At 37.9% G+C, this 16,075-nt stretch overlaps 1 protein-coding gene across 1 annotated transcript; it reads left to right on the top strand.

Moving 5' to 3' along the window:
- The first annotated feature begins 5,916 nt into the window (after positions 1-5,916).
- On the top strand, positions 5,917-9,164 carry LOC141718047 (putative glucose-6-phosphate 1-epimerase). Its single transcript, XM_074520382.1, has 9 exons — positions 5,917-6,184; positions 6,310-6,391; positions 6,983-7,057; positions 7,559-7,615; positions 7,701-7,858; positions 8,008-8,139; positions 8,332-8,434; positions 8,617-8,716; positions 8,815-9,164. Exons 2-9 carry the CDS (start codon positions 6,326-6,328, stop codon positions 9,030-9,032), a joined length of 909 nt encoding a protein of 302 aa, XP_074376483.1. The 5' UTR covers positions 5,917-6,184; positions 6,310-6,325; the 3' UTR covers positions 9,033-9,164.
- The last annotated feature ends 6,911 nt before the right edge of the window (positions 9,165-16,075 follow it).

Here is a 16,075-nt window from a genome sequence, read left to right as displayed (position 1 = left end):
CAGGGGAAGAAACAAGTGTCAAAGGAGGATCGTATCAATGAAATAATTAAACAGCAGAAGAAACTACTATCACATGTCTTTCCTTCTAGTCTGGAAAATGAAGAAGAAATAGAAGAAGGTCAGATAGTTAAAAAAGATGCTCCTGTTGAATTTGAACCCTCTTTTTAATTTAATGAGGTAGAAACTAGGGTCACTGAAGATGAGGAATTTGAAGATGAAGACGCCTTCTCAGATGACTGCTTAAAATGTGACAATGAAATGATCAACCGAACTTATGTTAAAGCTCATGACTCAATTGCGAAGATGAGGGAAATAATTCATAGAGCATTAGTGAGGAAGTCAGCTAGAGTAGAAAGAGAGAAGACTCTGAGGGAAACTAGGCAAGGTAACAAGTTAGAAGGAGTGAAGAAGAAGATGGAAAAACCAATAATATATCTGGATAACAATGATGGGAACAAATTTCTGTTAGATATCTTAGTGAACTAGAAAAATCGGTATGATGATATTCGTGAATTCTATCATGAGTTCAGTCGAGTGATCACCAACGTGACAGCGACGTGTCTCTTAAATGGTTGGAGAATTTGTGTGAATCACTCATCCGGAAGATTAATGAAAATTACCTCTAGGTTTCTAAAGAAAATGAACACGGTTGAGCTGTTTGTTCTAACTAAGAAGATTTTGACCTCCAAGACCAACACTCTTTCAAATGAATACCTTAGAGATAAAATCTATCAAGCCATCAAAGAAGTGTCTATTGTGCAAGACATGTCTGTACAATAACAAGACTAAGTCAAATTGACAACCCTAAGTAAGTTGTGTTGTAATCTACGTTTGTATTTTGTATTGTACCACTTAAGTCTGTAAAAATGTTCAAGGGCAGTCTGGAGTGTTTTTCTGTAAACAGTATCAAGCCTAAGAATTCCATCTGGAAGAAGATCAAGAAGATCATGCCTCAGAAGAATTATGAAGAAGCTTGGAGTTGGATAAATCTGTTTTGGGAAAAATATTCTAAGTCAAGATCTCTACAAGTCACAGATTAAGTGTTATAGAAAAGTCACTCGAGAACTCCAGAATGACTTATTGAGAAGTCAGGAAAGCTTCTAGAGAACTCAGAGATATCGACAAGCCAAATTGAAGACATGAAGATTGGAGATATCGACAAGTCAGTTCTTCACTAGAGAACTCTGAGATATCGACAAGTTAAAATATCATTAGAGATCTTAGAGATATCGATAGTCAAAATATCACTAGAGATCTCGGAGATATCGATAAGTCTATTTATCACTAGAGAACTCAGAGACATCGATTAGCAAAAGTGAAGACATGAAGATGAGAGATCTCGACAAGCCAAATTCTCTTATATAGAACTCAAAGACCTCGATAAGTCAAAACAACTATAGAGTTATTAGAGATCTCGATAAGCCAATAAACTTATCGAGATGTCAAGTTCTCTATTGATCAAACTGGAGATCTCGAGGTAAAACTCAAAGTACAAAGTGCAGATCAGTTCAATATCCAAGATTATCAATCAACAAACAATCCAATCAGTTGGATTGACAAGCCCACAAAAATCAGCTTGAAGAGTACAAGATCAAAGGCCAAGATTATCTGTCAAAGTAAAGTCACAAGCGTGCAAGATTAACAAAGATACACTAAGCCAGAAATAGAAAGATTTGGTTATCCAAAAATAGGGTTTAGTACATGTTGTTGCATGCTGTGTAATAACCAGTGTTTACTGTTCAATAAAGTAAACACTTGATGATTTGTTAGTTGTAACAATTTAGATCAGAAAATCATGTATTCTCTCAAGGAAGAAGCTAAGCTCTTTATCAACAAAAAGCCTAGAAATTTTGTAGCAAAACATTCTTAATTTTATTATAAAATTAAGTGAGTTTTGAAAGATCTGTGTTCACTATTGCTATATGTCTAATTTCAGTGTTAACATATTTCACTACAAGGTTTAATCTACTTTGTTCACCACCATAAACAAATCAAGAAAAGCATAAAAACATAAAAACACATTCACCCCCCCCTGTGTGTAATTCATTACCTAACAGCCATCCTGATGAACAACAATATTTTCTTTTTCCATAGTGTATAGTTAGATCTGTCAAAGGTGGGGATTTTGATATTGCTCAGCTTCTGTGTATTCATTCTTCCAAGATCTTTAATCTGTTTACTTTTAGATTTTGCTTTGATACTACTTGTTGGGTAATGAATACAACACAGAGGGGGGTGAATGTGTTTTGGATAATGTTAATGGCTTTTTGAACTGTTATGAATGGTGAACAAAGTAATCTGTCTTGTAGAGATAATATGCTTTAACAGAAATAATAAAACATGTGCATGAACACACTATCTTTCAAAACTCACTTAATTTTATATAAAAATCAATCCAGTGTTTTGCTATAAATTTTCGGGTTCTTGATATATTAACAACTCAGTTTCTCTCTTGAGAGTTACAAGAATTTAGATCTATTTCTTACCTCTGAAATAAAGCATCCAGTGTTTACTTTATAGAACAGTAACCACTGATTTTACACAGCATGCACTAGCATGTACTAAACCCTACTTTAAGTTAACTAAAACTTTCTATTTCAGGCTTAGTGTATCTTTGCAAATCGTGCATGTCTGTGACTTTACTTTGTCAGTTAATCTTGGCCTTTGATCTTGTACAATTCAAGCTGCTTTTTGTAGACTTTTCAAATCAGTGATTGATTTGTTTGTTGATTGATAACTTTGGATATTTAATTGATCTGCATTATGTACTTGAGTTTTACATCGAGATCTCCAGTTTGGTATATAGAGAACTTGACATCTCGATAAGTATGATGGCTTATCGAGATCTCTTATAACTATATAGTTGTTGTGATTTATTGAAGTCTCTGAGTTCTCGAATGTGAAATTGACTTATCGAGATCTCTGAGTTCTAGAATGAACTTTGACTTATCGAGATCTTTGAGTCCTCGAATGAACTTGACTTATCGAGGTCTTCATTTCTTTGCATGTAGAATTTACTTATCGATATCTCTGAGTTTTGTAGTGATTTTGACTTGTCTAAAAATCTCAGAGTTTTTTAGTAAAGAAATGATTTGTCGATATCTCCAATCTTCATGTCCTCAATTTGCCTTGTCGATATCTCTAAGACTTCTCTATAAGATTTTCTTGACTTCTCAATAAGTCATTCTGAAGTTCTCGAGTGACTTCTCTATAACACTTAATCTGTGACTTGTAGATTTCTTGGCTTAGAATATTTTTCCCAAAACAGATTTATTCAACTCCAAGCTTATTCACACTTTCTCTGAGGCATGATCTTCTTCTAGAGCTTATTTTTAGGCTTGAGACTGTTTACCGAAAAATATTCCAGTCTAATCTATTTACACTTTTACAGATTTAAGTGATACAATACAAAATGCAAACTTAGATTATCATACAACTTACTTAGTGATGTCAGTTTGACTTAGTCTTGTTATAGTACAAGCATGTCTTGCACAATATAATTTTAATAACTTTTTAAATGACCTTTAATTTTATATTAATTGTATACCTGAAAAAAAAGAGTACACTTGGAATACGTTAGCATAATAAGTAGGATAATAATTTATACTATTATGTTAAAGACGAAATAATGAAAGTTTGGTTGATATTCGGTTTGGTCACAATCATTATAGTAATATTATCTAAAATAAAATACTCTCATAAATAGATAAATATTCACAACATAATTATAATTTGGTTTAAACTAAATAATATATAAATTTCACGTGGGCCAGACTAAACAAAATTATACTATTGATCCTATCTTAATTAAAAAATAAAAATAAACAACATATAATTGGTTGGATTTACAGGCTCAGGCTAAAATAAAATAATAAAGACCCAGCTCAAATAAAATAAAACTTCGAAAAGAAATTCGTTTGGTCGATGTAATATCATCGGACTAAAATAAAATAATACATATTAACAATTCAGTCTAAAATAAAATAACATTTATCCCGGACTAAAATAAAATTAAAAAAAAAACTAAATATAATTAGTCGAATTTGATTGATATGACGGGTCTGAACGTAAAACAAAGATTTGATTCCTCATGCTAAAACAAAATGATAAATACAACCGATCTGACTAAGAAAAATATATTATTGAATCGGGTTAGAAAGAAAATCAAAATTTGAAAGGTAATTCGTTGATCGATATAATGTCATTATGCTAAAAAAATGTCATGTATTCGATTTAAAACAAAATAATATTCACCAAGCTAAAATAAAATTAAAAACAAACTAGATGTAATTAGCTGGATTTGGTAGATATAAAGGCATGTGGCTAAAAAAATATTGTATATTCCTATCTACGCTAAAATCAAAATTAAATTCAAACTAAAGATAATTATTATATTATTGATTCAGGCTAAAATAAAATTAAAATGTATCTAATTCGTTGTTAGGTACAATAAAGTTTAGAAGAGTGGGATAACAAGATCCGACCCTAATAGCCAAAATACTAAAATTTTATAGTTGATTTGGATTTATATAAATTATGGGGTTCTTTAAATTCTATAACATACATATTATTTTAATAAAATGAAAATAGAGTTGATTCATTTGTCGCAGTATAATGGCGTCGGATTAAAATAATCAATATAACTCATCTGGGCTAAAAATATTATACAATTGATTTATATTTAAAAAATTTTAAATAAGAAAATAATTAGACCTGCTAAAATAAAATAATATGTACTTTTACCATTGATCCGGATTACACAAATTAAACTAACATAATCTGAGTATAGTTAGTTGGATTTGGTCGATTCAAAGACTAAAGATAATTTATATACTATTGATATGAGCTAAAATTTAGCTTTTAATTTAAACATAATTATCTTTTATAAAAATACTTTTAAATATCAATAAAATTATAAATATCAATCATTACATTACTTTCTAAAACTAAAATATTACTAACTTCTTTTTTCTTTTCTTTTTATCGTAGGGAAACCGCAGCCGCTACCTTTCGGGTACGCACTAGATAAACCCTACGGTTCACGCAATAGCCTGCAAATCACGTGAAACAAGATAAAACGCACTTAAGCGACATACTCTGGTTCATTAACTTATACACCTATGTGTATATTTTTAAATATTATCAAATTATATTAATAAAATTGTAAATAAATAAATTTTATAACTTAAAATTTTCACTTCAAATTAAATTAAAAATATATATAATATTAAAAATAATTCGTACATCGCTAGGGAGGGTCATCGGGTCATTTCGCGGTTAGGGAGTGCTATCCCCGCCCCCGATCCCTAAACCCGCCCCGATCCTCGAAATGGGATTATTTTACTACCTGATCCTCGTCCCAAACGGGGAACGGGGATCCCCGTGGGGATTTAAAGATTTTTTTAATTTTTTTTCGTTTAAAAAAATTAAATTATAAATAATATTTTTCAATAAAAAATCACATAGTAAATCATAATATATAGTTTTTTTTAATTTAATATTAATTTTTAACCTTAATTTGAATTAATAAGTATTTCTACTATCAATAATAAACAAAAATAATATTATTATAATGAAATTATATCACGATAATTAAATTTAAATGATTTAAGATATAAGAAATTGAAAATAATAATATATTATATATATTTCAATATTTATTTGAGGTATTTATATATAATATTATTTTTATTTAAATTACAATTCGGGGTCGGGGATCGGGACGGGAGACACTAATCCTCGACCCCATACCGATTCCCCAATTTTTCACACATATCTCCCCGATCCCTGTCTCATACCCGAAAAAATCCTTGATTTCCCGTCCCGTTTGAGGCGTGAATCGGATCGGGTCTGGTGGGACCTGCACACCGCATGGTTTTAGGATAGTAAAATAAAAAATAGCTTAAAATGAAATGAAGGGATAGAGCATCCGATGAAGAATTTTGTGCATCTTTGTCTTGCTCAACACTAGCCTTATTCGTGCTCGTTTTTGCTCCTCCTCCTATTATTAAATTATTAAGAAACTATTATTATTTCCTCAGCGTCACATTTGTTAATACCAAATTAAAGTGACTGGTAGCACATAAACACACACAATTTCCATGAATATATTCACCATCCTTATTTAATCAACTCGACTAGGACCTCTATCTAATCATACTCGACACAATTACAAACACGTTTGGTATGATTATTACTCTCCTACATTCATTCTCGTTTTTTTTAATTTTTCAATTTGAATTCTAGGGTTTCTACCCCTAATTTTTTTTTTAATTTTGTTTGTGTGTTTGATTTTGATTGTGATTATAGTTTGCGGTGATTGAATATGATTAGCGACGCTGACGGATCCTCCAAAATTATCTTGACTGAGCCTACTGGATCAACTGCTGAGGTCTGGTTGTGTGTGTGTGCGCGCATTTGCTTTAATTTTTCGGGTTTTTCGTGAGGATTTAATTTATATTTTGTTTGTGAATTTTATTTAATTCTGCTGTATTGTGTATTTGTTTGATGGAGAAAGAAAATGTTTATGTTTGTTCGGGGGTTTTATGGTGAAAAAGTATTGTTAGTAATAAGTTGTTTATTTGATTTTTGATTTCGCAATTTAATGACTAGGAATTGGGGATGAGTTTAGGTCGGGAGGTGTATTTCAAATTTTGATTTAGATATGATAGTTATAGCTTACTATAATTAATGGAGGTGTACATGTTATAATTTGTTTGTCTTAGGATGAACTGTTGTAAATACGAAAGTTTGGTTGGGGAGGACATTGGTAAGTTTCGGTAGTGTAGAAATGTATTAAGTTTTAAATGAAGGTAAACAATAATGGAACAGAATGGTGTTATTTTGTAAAACGATTGTACAGGTATTAGTTTTTAAGACGCGTTTGAAAAAGAAGTATATTGATTCTGGCGGTTGTAACGTTTTTTTCTTTTGTGGTTCCAGTTTTAAATGGATTCAGCTAGAAACTTTGTACATGGTGCAGGTCCTTCTGTTTGGTGGGCAGGTTACTTCGTGGAAGAATGCACGAAGAGAAGAATTGCTTTATATGAGCAACAAGGTTAACTAGTTCTTGTTCTACATGTTTCGTATATAATCATTTTATAATGTACTTAAAATTTAGTTTTGATTTGTTGTATTTAGATTAATATGCACTGTGCTCTTGATTAATCAGTTTGACATAAATAACGTTAAACTGATGTGACTTGGTGTTTTTCTTTTCAAAGTTAAGCTTGTTGATTCACCATAATTTGGTTAGTTCAAATAATTACTTTTCTTATCCTCGACAATTTGGCAGAAACCTTTATAAGCGTAGTTTTACTTTACCTCTGGAAAACATCATATTGTCATCTTGTCAAGCGTACACATATTTACATCTAAACTTGGAAGTTCGGACTGTTTTGTAAGATGTTAGGTGTTTATATCATCATCAAATGTTATGAATTTTTTGATAATGTTTCAGTTTGCTTTTGAACCCTTTATGAGAGTGAGACATAACCTGAGCACTTGATTTTTTGTTTCACAAAGTGAGGGGACTCTAACCTGAAATATTTTGACACAGTCAGTTCGGAAATCACCCAAGGGCATAAGAGGTGGTATACCCATGTGCTTCCCGCAGGTTAGCTGCTGAAAGAACCTAGAGTATCTGTCTGCATCCACTTCTCTTGGATCACCATTATCTGACTGTTGCATGCATTTTGTAGATTGGAAATTTGGGTTTACTGGAGCAACATGGATTTGCAAGGAACAGATTGTGGTCAGTGGATAAAGATCCTTCACCATTTTCTTCAGCAACTAATCAATCAACAGTAGATCTTATAACAAAATCAACTGAAGAAGATCTGAAAACTTGGCCGCACAGGTTTGCTTTTTTATCTTCCTTGTAGCTGGTTTTTTAGTATACAGTCCTTCACTTTCCATCTGAGCATTGTAAAATCTTTTTTTAGGATTAAAGAGATTATGATCAATGCTTTCTGTTATCATTGACATTGTATTTCGTTGTTTCTGTAGATTTGAGTTGCGTCTTCGTATTTCTGTTTCTGCTGGAAAACTCAGTCTGGTCCCCCGAGTTAGAAATGTCGATAGCAAGGCCTTCTCATTTATGTTTGCACTGCGTAATTACTTCTCCGTATCAGACATCAGGTTTTCCCTTATATATTACTCTATTTTCTATGGAACTAGTTGATGTTTGTCTCTAGTGTCTTTTGCGATTTCTGTGAATATACTCACAGCATACTCTGGCCCAATACATATTTCTCCTGGTAGATTATGAAAACTAAACACAAAAAGTGCTATGATTTTTTTAGATAGTAGCTTGATGCAGTTTAATTGCAGTGAAGTACGAGTTGAGGGACTAGAGACACTTGACTACTTAGATAATCTGCAGCAGGGGGATAGGTTTACGGAGCAGGCAGATGCTATTACCTTTGATGGCGAGGTACTATATGTAGCTATATATTCATTTTGTAGGTGTTATAGACAAAAAAAATGCTAGAAGTATGGACTATATTACCATTAAATCTACCTCAACTCTTATAATTAATCTCGAATTTCGAGTTAGTTTGGTGTAATTCACGCCCTCTTTTAACCATTATAAGCTTATGTCCTGTTTTTTGTTAGATTGATCGAGTTTATTTGAGTACACCAACGAAGATTGCCATAATAGACCACGAGAAGAAGAGAACTATTGTGCTACGTAAAGAAGGCATGGTAGATGCAGGTATCTATTACCAGCTTGTTGGGCGCAACATTGTTTCTTGCAGTCCTTAAATTTTATGCGACTGCCACTCATTTTTTTGAAATAATGTGGATATGCAGTTGTTTGGAATCCTTGGGACAAAAAGGCTAAGGCTCTACCAGATATAGCAGACGATGACTACAAAACTATGTTGTGTGTGGATTCTGCTGCTGTTGAAACACATATAGTCTTGAAGCCATTTGAAGAGTGGAAGGGCCGTCAAGAGCTCTCCACTGTGTCCTCGAGTTATTGCAGTGGGCAATTAGATCCTAGAAAGGTTCTTCATGGATTGAGTTGATCGCACCCGTGGTATATTATTCTAAGCTCGCCCGGTTGGGATCTGTCTATTGGCATAGATGACTATGTAGTTTTGTCTAGGTATAATGGATTTTATTAAGTATTAAAACAACTATACAGGCTTCCTTTTTTGTATGGATGTTAATTAGGCGCGTTTTTCGTTCAGTATTGTTAGGACAGCTTTTTTTGAACAATTCGTACTTGCATATCTTAAGGAATATCAGAATCTAATACATGATTAATGAAATCTGGAGAAGTGACATGCCACTCTCCTGAGTCCAACAGAGAATGTGCAGCTTTAGCTAACAAGTGCGTCACACCATGATAGATAAACTGAACTAGCACCTGATTAAAGTGCTTCATTTCTTGAATACAATCCAGCTTCATTTCTTGAATACAAGGACAATGGTATCAAAGTAAGGCTCTCCTGGTGAACCATTACATGCCACATCCAGTACTTTGGAATCAGTCTCGAATGTACATTGATTTAGTTTTAATAACTTTTGCCCAAGACAGAGCCCCTTTTAATTTTAAAATTTCTGCCTCTTTCGGTAACCAATCCCCTTCCATTTGCTTGCACCTGGCTCTTACAAACTGGCCCTGAGAGTCACGAATAATGCAGCCAGCACCTATGCCACCACTCTGAAAAACAACCGCATCAATATTTAGCGTAACCCGTCTTATTATGACGATTCCATATACTCCAGCACATGGTCTTTGGTTCACACAGTAAACATCCTAGCCAAGGTTTCAATCGAAGTGTGACTTGGCAAGATTTGAATCAAATGCGAAATCTGCCAAACTGTTATCGCAAAACTGCACTTGAACAAGACATGTATATCAGTTTCTCGTCCAGCTTTCGCTAACATCCACGTGTTTCACAGCTAATGCTTGTACTGTTGGTAAGCGACCTCTACAAACCAGCCATCAAGAATCCAGAAGCAGGAATCCTCTGGACTGTTATTGCAAAAATCATGGAGAACATCAAAGTCCCACTGTCCATATATATAAAGCTCTGGACTGTAATGTCTCGTAAGGCAGAGGGATAGTGAGGAAACCATTGTGGATGCTTGGAAGCCAGCCACTGCACATTGCACACATTTGTACGACAGCCTGCCTTGATTACCTCATTTGCAGTCAAGATACTAGGCCATACATAACTTGGGTTCCTACCTATTTCTGCCATTCAGGAAATCCCGTATTAGGAAAATGGCGTACCTTCATGATCGCAGACACTAATGGATTACTATTGTTATGTCCGCTTTCGGCCATGGGCCCTAAACAGGTCCCTGTGGGTGCACTAAATAGCTGGACTCTCGTGTGTGGGCTAGAACCATGAATTTATATGACTTGGGCCAGCACATGCGGGCTGGGCTCGTAACATGCGAGCTGGGTTCACATGCGGGTTGGGCTCGTAACATGCGAGCTGGGTTCACATGCGAGCTGGGCTCATGACATGAGAGCTGGGCTCAAACATGCGAGCTGGGCTCAAGTGAGGACATGCGAGCTGGGCTCACACATGTAAGGTGAGCTCACATTTGTCATTTGGGCTCTCATATGCGAGCTGAGCTCGGTTGTGCCCACGCGAGGTGGGCTCAGGTGCCTTCATGCGAGATGGGCTTAGCTGCCCACACGCGGGCTGAGCTCATGAGCCCACATCTTATAGAAACAGAGGTAACATTATATTTATTATTTGAAGGCGGTGCGGGCCGAGGTGACCAGGCCGGGCCGCATCGAAAGACTTTGTGTGCAACATGGAAAGTGACTCATAGATGACTGAGTTGCTCGTAGATTTCGGGGTCGACACGGGTTGTTCCTACAATCACGGGAAGGATTGCGGAGATGTCGCGAGATTGTAGGAAGCGTGTGGAGCCGATCGAGATTTACGTGACTAATTGGCTGAAGGCCTGACTTTATCGTGGGCTTGGGCTGCACGGGTTGGAGAACCCTAACCCTAGCCTACGTGACTTGTTCCCCAAGAACTACGTGAGGCTTGATCCCTATAAATAGGGTACGTAGGCACTTGTATGAGACATGAGTCGACACTTGACAGAGAATAACAAACCCTATTCTTTCTTAAGGAGTCCACATACAAGCTCAGCCACCACCAAACAACCTTCCTCCGCCCTCGAACACCATCCTTGATCTTTGTTCCGCCCATTAACCTCCACAACATTGTTATACGAAATTCTCCCTATAACATTTGGCGCTAGAAGGAGGGCTAGTTCATCTTAGGGAGAAAGATGACCAAAGAAAGCAAGCAAGCGACGACACCAGGGAGCGGAGGCAAGAAGGACCCTACTTTCGAACACACGCCCCCAGAGAATCAGGCGCCACCTCCACCAATTGCAACCGTGAACGGGCAGGCTGTGATGACGTACCTCGAAGGGCTGGCCGATCAGATGAATCAGATCAACGCCCGAATGTCAAAGGTAGAAAGAAGCTCGGTCCGGAACGCCAAGCGTAAGGCGCGCCGCCTCAAGGTCTCACAGCGTAGCTGGAAGGGCAAAGGCCCTCAGAAGAAGCTGATCCACGATTTTGATGACGTGGCAACCGAGACCAAACAGAAGAAAGAAACATCACGCGAAAAGGAAGATATACCCCGAGGCCATGATGAGCGGGGCAGCCAGATCTCTACGAGATCGGGGCCGAAGCCAGCTTCATCTGAGGCAAGGTCAACTAGCGTGCTAGACCGAGTGGGTAGAAAACTAAGCGAGCATGACCTCAGGCTCAAATTGGAGAATTGTAAGAAGGAGAGAGAAGAGAAAGAGCCCGTGGATAAAAGAGGCTCAAAAAGGGAACGGGCAACTACCCCTCCGGAAAGACGTCAACACACCTCACCCAGGAGGGAGGAGCGACATAGACGCAGAGACAATCGTGAAGAGGAGTCGCAGGACCGAGTTGGAAGAGGGGGACGCCGCGAACGACCTCAGGGCTCACACCATTCGAGTAATGCGGGTGGTGACAGAGAAGGAGAAGTTGTTAGAGTAAGGGACCTGAGAAGGAACTTAGATGAGATGGAGCAAGAGAAGAGAGGGCCCCCTGCCTCGGCTGCCCCCTCTCCGTTTACGGCTGCTATCCGATCATCCCCCCTACCTCGGGTGTTTAGGCACAACCCCGACCTTCTATTCAACGGCGAAGCCGACCCGGCGGAGTACCTTATTCAATTTAACACTGAGATGGAAGTCTATCAGGTGCCGGAGATCACCCGTTGCAGACTCTTCGCGGCATCACTCAGAGGTAGTGCCCAACAATGGTTCTCCAAGTTGGGACCGGCTAGCATAAGAACGTGGAGGCAATTGGAGGACTTGTTCGTCAGACAATTTCAGTCGACCCTCCACTATTCGCCTCCTGTGGCCACGTTAGCCAACATCAAGCAAAGGGAGGGGGAGCCCTTGGCAGAATACTTTCGTCGGTTCAACGCCGAGGTCCCCAAGGTGAGAGGAGCCAGTGAGGAGACCATCAAAAATTTCTTGATAGCAGGGCTGAAAGAAGGATCGAAATTTTGGAAAAGCCTCCAAGCGAGTGAGCCGAGGACCTTGGCCGAGTTCTATGAGCAAGCCGAACCCTTCAAGAGGGTAGAGAAATCGATGAGAGAGCTGAAAATCAGCGAAAGCTATCGAGACAAGAGGGACCGATCCTCAAGCCCTGGCGAAAGGAGGAAGACGTATCGGCGTAGTTCGAGCCCGAAAAAGTCTGCCTGTGGCAAAGAGACCACTAAAGATTCGGGAAGGCCTTATACAAGCAAATGGCAGACACACACCCCTCTGGTAGCCTCTATCGACCACATATATGCTACATATGTGGGAAGGGGGTATTCAGGAAGGCAACTCCTCTCACAGACTACAATAAAAGAGACACTTCGAAGTATTGTGCATACCATGAGGCCACCGGACACGATACAGCTGATTGTAGACAACTAAAGGATGAGATCGAGACTTTGATTAGACAAGGGAAGCTTACGGAGTGGGTTGTCAAGGAGGTTCGAAGACACAGGACGGATTATCATACCATCCCTCCTCCACCCCCAGAAGATAAAGAAAGGGTCCCTCGGGCTGGTAGTATTCATATTATTCTAGGCGGGTCTCACATTGGTGGAGACAGCCGGAAGGCGATGGACAGATATGCCCGGGAAGCAAAGGACAAGCCGCTCACCAACGTCAATCATCTAAGCCAAAGGCCCCCGGAGCTCTTTGAAAGGGAGGTCGATGATATCGTGTTTAAAGAGAACGATGCAAAATGGGTGCATTACCCTCATACCGATGCCCTAGTCATAAAAATGAAGATTGGGACGGTGAATGTTCACCGAGCAATGGTGGACACCGGGAGCTCGGCTGATGTTTTGACTTATGATGCCTACAAAAAACTGGGATTATTGGATAGAGAATTAACCTCAACAGGTGGGCACCTGTACGGGTTCACAGGAGACTCGATCGGAGTGAAAGGGACAATTCGGCTCCCGGTGACCATAGGAGAGGAGCCTCATGTGGCCACCCAGATCGCTATGTTTACAGTTGTAGACCAGCCTTGTGCCTACAATGTTATAGTGCGCAGACCCCTTATGAGGGCGATGAGGATGGTGACCTCGATCCATCATATGACGATAAAATTCCCAACCCCCACGGGGGTAGGCATCTTGAAGAGCTGTCAATACGAATCCAGGGTCTGCTACAACCAGGCACTCAAAGCGGCCGAGTCAAGAAATGCCTCAAGGGAGATAGCTGAAGCAGGTGAGGGCGACGTCCACATGGAAGAGGCAGAGGGCGGGAAAAGGATACGTCCTGAGGGCCACGAGACTTTGTTATTTCTAGAGAACTAACAATGAGATTTACAGAAGGGGGGTTGAATGTAAATCTCAAAACTTTTTCAAGTTTTGAGCAGTTTATAAAGACTGTGTGTTCAAGATGAACAAGTGTGTGAATTGCTTTAGGCTGATACAGACAGATATATATTCAAACACAAATGTAAAGAACACAATAAACCTTTAAAAACTTTTCTGGTGGATTTGTTGTTCCACCAGAGATGGTATTTCAGAAATTCTGTGATCTAAGAATTTGATCACAGCTGCATCCTAGTACAAACTAGATAATTTTTCTCTCAAGATTTTTCTAAACAGCTCTGGAAAAATTCTCTTTCTAATTACTAGCTACTACTTGGTTTTTATATATTACCAAGTTTACAAGTGAAGATAAGGATATATAAAATAATAAAGTAAGATCTCCATTTGTTTCTTCTCCAGTTCACTCCAGTACTTTGTTGACTTAATGTCTCTTTATACTAGAGTAGAACGGCTGCTTTTTCTGATGTTCCTAAAATTAGGCTGCCACATTTCAGTTATCTCTGTTCACCCACGTGCCTCTGTTTGTAGGTACAACTACCACTTATCAACGGTTAATCAACAGAACATCCGTTGAAGCTTTCATCCGTTGATTCACTCATCCGTTGAAGGATGTTATCCGTTGAAGCTTTAGAGACATCCGTTGAAGCTTAGCTTCTCATCCGTTGAAGGTCTTTAAGTCATCCGTTGATACCACTTCATTTATACAAAATTACAAGGCATGAAATATTTACAATTGGCCTTCCTATCTGCATATCTTCTAGTAGTCAACATGACTCATAGTTTCTCTCAACTTCTAAGAATTACATCTTAAATACAGAGACTGAAATATGCTACAACACTAGACTTATTTCTAAGTAAAGCTACACCATCAACGGATAGCCAAAGTGGTCTTATCCGTTGAGGCTACAGACACTGAATTTCTACTTAAGTGTTTTGTTAAACATATCATCAAACTAATGCACATATATTCCTAACAATCTCCCCCTATTTATGTCTATCAGAATTGTAGGCATAAATTCAGGGTTAACTTGATGATAACAAAACACTTAACAGATATATGAATTGAAACTAAGTAGAAATTTGAAAATGCTGCAAAAATGTATGTACTAGGAGGAAATTGAAGATTTACAGTATTTCCAAGGATACTCCTTTAGCCTGAGCAAATCATCTTTTTCTTCTTTGTTCCCTGGTTTTCTTTCCTAGCCCTTTGTCATTTTCCTCAATTTGGAGTTGGAGTTGTCTGAAGAATTCAGCTTCATCTTCAACACTGATATCCAACTTAGATTGCATTTCCTTGAGAGTTTCATTGCTGGCAATCTTGAGTTGGTCTTCAAGTCTGAAAAATCTTCTGACTCCTTTATCATCTCTAAATTCCATCAACCAATGAGGTGATTTGTGAATTGTAATTCCCCTTTCTTGAATGAGTAAAGTCCTGGGTAAAGCATTGGGCTCCCTCCAAGTTTTCCTTATATTGGCAATCTTGTTGAGAATTTCAGTCTTGGCAGTTCTGGTAAAGCCAGAATCCTTTTGTATAGCTGAAAAGACTCTAATCAAGGTAGAGTAGCCTTCATTCAGAATCCTGTGGAGAGGCCATGTTCTTTCCCCAGCTCCTTTGTATCTGAACACTAATCTCTCTGGTAGCTGTCTGTAAGCAGCTATTCCTCTTACATCCTCCAGCTCATCCAGATAGAGTTCAATGTCTGAAATTTCTTTTATGTCACAGATGTGAACATAATCATCATTAGAAATGGATGGCTTAGGCTTAGGCTTTTGTTTTTGAGTGAATTTCTTAGAGGTTATGGGAGGTGTAGATTTGGGTTTTCTTTTCTGTTTCTTTGGTAGTGGAAGAGTGGTTAGAAAGGTAGGCAATTTGATGGTGTCCCAATCAATAGGTTCCTCTTTTGGAATGATTGGTTCACCATGGATGTTTATAGTGGGATTAGCAACAAGCGGTTCAGGTATGGAAGGTAGTGGTTTAGATATAGATTTGGTTACTTCAGTATTATCTTCACTCCTTCTATTTGCCTTGGCCTTTCTTCTGTTTCCCTTCTGCCATTCCTCTCTTTCTTCCATACTCTCACCAAATATACTCCCAAAAACCTCATCTAGGTTTGCAATCTTGTCTTCACCCCTGACTTCAATTCCTTTCTCTTCTTCAACTTGACTTGACTTTAGCTGTTGTTCAAGCTTTGCTTGTCTCTTTT

This window comes from Apium graveolens, chromosome 4, assembly GCF_009905375.1.
Source record: "Apium graveolens cultivar Ventura chromosome 4, ASM990537v1, whole genome shotgun sequence".
Taxonomy (NCBI): domain Eukaryota; kingdom Viridiplantae; phylum Streptophyta; class Magnoliopsida; order Apiales; family Apiaceae; genus Apium; species Apium graveolens.
The sequence above is the reverse complement of the archived record's forward strand: the minus strand, read 5'-3'. Positions and strand labels throughout refer to the sequence as shown.

Excerpts from the sequence above, each read along its gene's own strand:
- LOC141718047 (XM_074520382.1), top strand. The coding sequence starts at position 6,326 with ATGATTAGCGACGCTGACGGATCCTCCAAAATTATCTTGACTGAGCCT. Across the intron at positions 7,058-7,558 it reads TGCTTTATATGAGCAACAAG|TCAGTTCGGAAATCACCCAA; the intron begins GTTAACTAGTTC and ends ATTTTGACACAG. Across the intron at positions 8,435-8,616 it reads CTATTACCTTTGATGGCGAG|ATTGATCGAGTTTATTTGAG; the intron begins GTACTATATGTA and ends GTTTTTTGTTAG.